The sequence below is a fragment of the Suricata suricatta genome, chromosome 4 (genome assembly GCF_006229205.1).
Source record: "Suricata suricatta isolate VVHF042 chromosome 4, meerkat_22Aug2017_6uvM2_HiC, whole genome shotgun sequence".
Taxonomy (NCBI): Eukaryota; Metazoa; Chordata; class Mammalia; order Carnivora; family Herpestidae; genus Suricata; species Suricata suricatta.
Window position 1 is genome coordinate 1,945,033 of NC_043703.1, and position 5,776 is coordinate 1,950,808.

Sequence of the window (5,776 nt, forward strand, 5' to 3'; positions counted from 1 at the left end):
ACAGGTGGGGGTAACACCACACAACGCCCAGGGCGGCGGGGGCTGCACAGGGTGCAAACACACAGGTGGGGGTAACACCACACAACGGCCAGGGAGGCGGGGGCTGCACAGGGTGCAAACACACAGGTGGGGGTAACACCACACAACGGCCAGGGAGGCGGGGGCTGCACAGGGTGCAAACACACAGGTGGGGGTAACACCACACGACACCCAGGGGCAGTGGGGGCTGCACAGGGTGCAAACACACAGGCGGAAGTACCAGAAGGGAAGAACAGACGGAAGAGTTCAAACCAGGACGACAGAGAATTTCCCCTAATTAACATCAGGCACCGAAACCACGGATCCCAGAACTCAGAGGACAAAGACCAAAACGCTGCACCCATGCACATGGCCCTCAAACCAGAAGAGCCCAAGTTTGAAAGTGACAGAAGGACTGGACAGACCTCTGGGGGGGCAGTAAGCACACGGAAAGCTGCACCATGTCCACGTCAGCAGGAACTGCCCTGAGCCGGCCTCGAACATGCGCGGACCCGGGTCGGCCACCAGCAGGCGCCACGGAGCATGGCCAGCAGCGTTCCTCCACCGGACGCCCTGCGAGGTTTCGCACAGAACCCAACGGTCACACTCCGTATTCACCCAAAGAGCTAAAAACAGGCCCACACGGAGACCTGCACACGCGCCTCAGCCGCTTCGGTCACCACCATCGACTCCCGGAAGAAGCGAGGGGCCCTCCCGTGGGCGACGGCAGACCGGTCCGTCCCGGCGGCCGGTGACCGCGCTGCACGAGGAGGAGCGCTGTCAAGCCTGAGACGCGGCCGCGGGCCGTGGGGAAGCTCCGCGCCCTCTCCACTTTGCTGTGGCCCCAAGCTGCTCTCAAAGAGTTGAATCTTTTTAAAAGTGTCCGAAGAACTAAAGGAAAGTGTGCTTAAAGAATTAACGTATATAAACAATGACGCAAATACAGTCTGTATTTGGCCATAAAAATAAAATAACCAAGTGGCAATTGTGAACTGAAAGGTGTGATAAAGTGAAAAATTCACTAGAGAGGCTCCACACCAGCCCAGAGACGTACAATAATCAGCCAACAGAAAAGAGAATGGAGATCCTTCAGTCTGAAGAACAGAGAGAAGTGAGGAAAAACCCGCACAGCTCTGAGACCTGTGGACACCATCACAGCTGGCGTGCGCACAGCAGCGTCCGGGTCCTGAGTCACCCAGAAGCACTAGTGACGTGACCATCACTCAGGAGCCTCCCATTGCTGCCCGCCTCCCGTCTCGCACCTCCACCCACAGCTCCCCCCACTGCTCTCAGCTGAGCCCAAGCCAAGACTCCGTCTCTGACCAACAGTCTTCCCTCTTGGAGAACCTTCTCCCATCAGCTGGGCTAAAAAACCTAAACTTCCATAATTTGTTGTGAAAACAAGGCCACAAAAGGCAGTGTGAAAATGCCTGGTGCAGTATCTCCCCTACTTCCCTCTGCATGTTAGATTCTGCTCTACTGTGTACTTGCCTACAGAACTTACACAGACAGAACTCAGACGAGAAGAATCTATTCCTGTAGAGGTCACTGACCAGTGTGGGGCCATGGACACGCCCTTTAGCCTCTGGAGCTGTGTTCTCCCCTGTGAAACAGGAGTGCCAGCCCCATGGATTCTGAGTTCCGTCCGTACCGAGTGCAGTTTTAACATGTGCTACTTACTAACACAGCTTTACAAAAACAACAATTTGGACTCGATTCTGAGGTCAAGGTGTTTTCCCATCTTTCTCAGTGAGAGGGTGGCTGGAAGGCTCTTTCCCCCCAATACAAGAATAGTTAAAAGAAAGAAATCTTAAAAAAAAAAAAAAAAAAAAGAAAAGAAAAGGAAAAAAAAGCGCTGAAGATGCTTCAGGCTGAAGAGGAGTACAGAATAACGCAAAGGAAAACAATCTCCCAGGACTTCTAGAAAAGCACGGTTGCCTACCTCTGCGAAATGGAGGCGAAATCCTGGGAAGACCAGAGAGATGCAGCGGCCCCGGGAGGGGCGCTGCCCGGCTTCCCCTGACAGGTGCGAGGACAGAAGCTCAGCGAGCAGCAGCGCCCCTCGGAACAGCGCTGGGGAGCGGGACCGCAGCCCCGCGTGGGAAGCCTCCCCGGGGCGGAAACCCAGGTCTGGCGTCAGAACACGAGGAAAAGGCAGCTCCACAAGCTCTCCTACTTGAGACCCTGAAGCACCCAGATGACGCTCACTGTGGCTGTGGACACAGAGCCACACACGTGACACGTTACATACTAATAAGCAAAGGCAGCATGAGGGCCACGTCCCGGGGACGAACGTCCGACAAAGACCCACCGAGGGCGTGGACACCGAGCAGGAGAGGCGGGCGGCCCCACCGAGGCAGAGTAGGGGCCAAGCCGGGCGGAAGTCGGCACCCAGACGAAGCCAGAGGAGCGGAGGCTGAGACAGGACCGCTCAGGAAGAGGGCCTGGTGGTGGCCGACATGGGGGACCCAGTCTGAGGCAGTGAGGGCGGCGAGCAGGGTCCGTGGGACGAGAAGAGAGGAAGTGAACCGAGGGAGAGGCAGGAAGGGGCAGGGGCAGGTGCTCACTGCCGCAGCCAGCTGCCTTCCCAGGGCCAAACACCCCGTGTCAGAGCAAGGGGCCCTCCCGACGTCACCCTGCTCTGCAAGGTCGCAGGTCAGCGGGAAGGGATGGGCAGTGCCCCAAGCACGCAAACCCACAGCGGACGCTGTGGCAACGGGCTGGCCCAGCGACCAGACTCCCAGCCCTCACGCGTCTGCGCCTTTTCCTACCAGAGCGCAGGAAGTGAAGCGCACAGCGCCCAAAGCAGCAGCTTCACCTCAAAGACGCACAGCGTCAGGGACCCCAGCGGGCGCCGCTGCCCAGGAAGCCTCCTCTGCAAGACCGGAGCAGGGAAGAGACCCCGGATGCACACTCCATGGAGTGGGAGGCGGAGCCACACGCACAAAGTATCCTTGGCAGGCTACCTCCGCAGTCCACGCAGCGGCTCCGGGGCCAGAAAGGAGCAGGCTAGATACCAGACGGCATTTTCTAAGTTCACAAACTGTGCACGTTTCAGAGCGCAGCACTCCGTTCCGAAGCCCTCGTCTTCACTGGGTGGTGTGCCGACGCAGCCCAACGCACGCACCCATCGATCCCAGGAGACGTCAGGTTAAGGCACAAGTCAACTAGAAACAGTCCTGATCTAAGCCCGTGAAACCTACTGAAACACGACAGGACGCCTGGAAGTCCCATCCTGCGCCTTTCCACAATCTCACTTCTGAGGACTTGCGGGGTCACAGGGAATACTGCCGCCTATGACAAGAACAGGGGTAAGTCTACTCACACAGTAAACAAAGATGCTACATCACGACAGACAGAAGGGAGCACACCGCAGCGTTACCGGTGGCCATGACCGATGCTCCTCCATCCTGTATGCCACATACCCACGGTCTACACCGCAGAGGTCAGGGACATCCAAGACGACAACTACTCTTAAAACGGGCTGTCCGGGTACTCACCACGTTGTAGTAGCTCTTGTTAATGGCAGTAGTATCGAATCCTTTGGGAGGGCTCTTCAACGTCCCTGATTTAGGAGACACGGGCTTTTCTGAAATGAAAACATAACGCAGCTTTAAAGATCAGTACTGGAGAAGGCACCCAGCAGCCCCATAGCCCAGAGCCTGGTCCAGGGGCCTCCCGTGAGGGCATGGCCAGCCAGGGAAGCCCTGGCAGCCAGGGCCTGCCTTGCGCTCACGGCCTGTACTCAGAGAGCCGGTGTCCCCGCGGCCCATACGCCTCACCCCGTACTCCCCGGTCAGGCCTGGCGTCTGGCAGGTCGTGCCCCGTGACTGTCGGCAGAAGAAAGAACACGAGCATAAGCTACACAGACAAACCCCAAGTGTAGGCAAGAGAAAGCACCAGTCGACGCAAGCAGGTACGCAACGAAGTGCGGACCCCGAGACGCGCAGTCCGGGCTAGACGTCCAGTTCGGGGCACTCCGGACGCAGCTCTCTCCGAACAAGGGGCATCTGCTCACAAGGGCAAGCCAAGGAGGCGGCGGCCATCCCGAGCAGGGGCAGAGAGCAGGAATGGGCCACGGAGCCTTAAGAACCCCCACCCCAGAAAGCCCAGTGAGGCAGCTGTGATCCGCGAGGGTCGGGGTGGTTGCCAGCCGCCCAGCCCCACTGGCACCGGTCCAGGAGCTGCGCCGGCGGGATGGGGGTCAAGGAAGTGCTTGCCAACCGCTCCCAGGGCCCTCGGGTGGCGCGCGCCGGTCCCAGCTGCCGGGGCTGGTAGCAAACTGGGGCGGTGGGGGTGAAGGGCAAGGCCATTGTGAGGAGGCAGTTCACCCCCCCCAAGCCAGCATTCTGTCCCCCTCGTGGGCTATGCTCAGCAGCCTTCCCCCGACCTGCCCCGAGGCACTAGCCCTCCCCCACACACCGCCCGCAGGCCCAAACGCTGCCACATCGGCAGGTCCCTGCTCCCAGCCACTGTTACCTTCCTGGCAACAGAAACCCTGAAGGCCTAACATCACATCACGACCTTTAACTACAGGCCTTCTCTGTCCTGTGCGATGGGCTGCCTCAACCCGCCTCCAAGGCCTCACTTGGTTTTCCGAACGGCTGACAATCAAGACCAAACCAGGTGTTTTCATTCCTGGTGGAAAGAATTCTCTCTGCTCACAGGATGGAAAACAGAAATTGGCATGATTTACCTTATGGAAAATAATACCTCTCACGTTCGGAGCCGTCATTTAGGGGACAAACTGAGATAAAAGCAAAGGGGAGCACGGATGCCGGCCTGACAGCCACAGACTCCAATGCGCTCGCTGTCACCTTGGATGGGATCTGCGTTTTTTCAAGTTTATTATTTTTGAGAGAGTGTGTGGGGGAGGCGGACAGGGGGAAAGAGAGAATCCCAAGCAGGCTCCACGCTGTCAGCACTGAGCCTGGGGCAGGGCTCAAGCCCATGAGCTGTGAGAGCATGACCTGAGCTGAAGTCGGATGCTTAACCCACTGAGCCACCAGGAGCGGGGGCGGGGGGGGGGGGGGGGCGAGCATGCGTGGGGCACGGAGGGGCAGAGGAAGACAGAGAATCCCAGGCAGGCTCCACACTCAGCACAGAGCCCAACGCAGGACTCGAACCCACGACGCTGGAATTATGACCTGAGGAAATCAAGAGCTGGACATGCAACAACTGACTGAGCCATGCAGGTGCCTCGGCTTTAAATTTTCAAAGCAAACAATCTGTCAAGTGCCTCATTTAAGACACACCTCCCAACCCCACAGCCGGCGTTCAATTAACTTACTAGAACTAGGAGCAAAAGGCTTTTTCACAAGAAGTAAAGTCAGGCTACTGGCATCTGTGAAAACAAAGAGCAGGCGGAAGAGAGCGACCCGATGCAGGAAAAGGGAGTCCACAACTCTGCTGACGGCTACAGGGGAAAGACTGGCACGGGAGGGCGGGGAGCGTCTCCCCACACCTTGCATGCCCTCCTCAGAGAGGGCTCCAAGGCCAAAGCCCCAGCACTGAGCGACCACAGAGGAGCTGTGTCTGCCTGCAGCGCCACCAACCACAGCGCAGCCCCCGGAAGGAGGCCCTGAGGGGTGGGGCAGCTAAGGCTCTGCGGCCAAGTCCCCCTGCCTAAGGCCCGCTACCCGCAGCCACCTCGCCCTGCCCAGAGCCACTCTAGGGCCCCGCAGCCCCCCCGCACCCACAGACACTCTGGGACCCCACAGCCCCCCTGCCCATAGCCACTCTAGGGCCCCACAGCCCC

At 58.7% G+C, this 5,776-nt stretch overlaps 1 protein-coding gene across 8 annotated transcripts in view; it reads right to left on the reverse strand.

Annotated features, from left to right (window-relative positions):
* The window catches only part of ARHGEF7 (Rho guanine nucleotide exchange factor 7), a 70,872-nt gene that overhangs the window by 44,879 nt on the left and 20,217 nt on the right, over positions 1 to 5,776 (reverse strand). For all 8 annotated transcript variants that reach the window (XR_003907546.1, XR_003907545.1, XM_029936431.1 and 5 more), the window contains exon 5: positions 3,519 to 3,607. Coding sequence is in view for 6 of the 8 variants with exons in the window: in XM_029936431.1 (XP_029792291.1) it covers positions 3,519 to 3,607 (89 nt within the window). In the remaining 2 variants the exon portion in view is untranslated. The remainder of the gene's footprint in view (positions 1 to 3,518; positions 3,608 to 5,776) is intronic.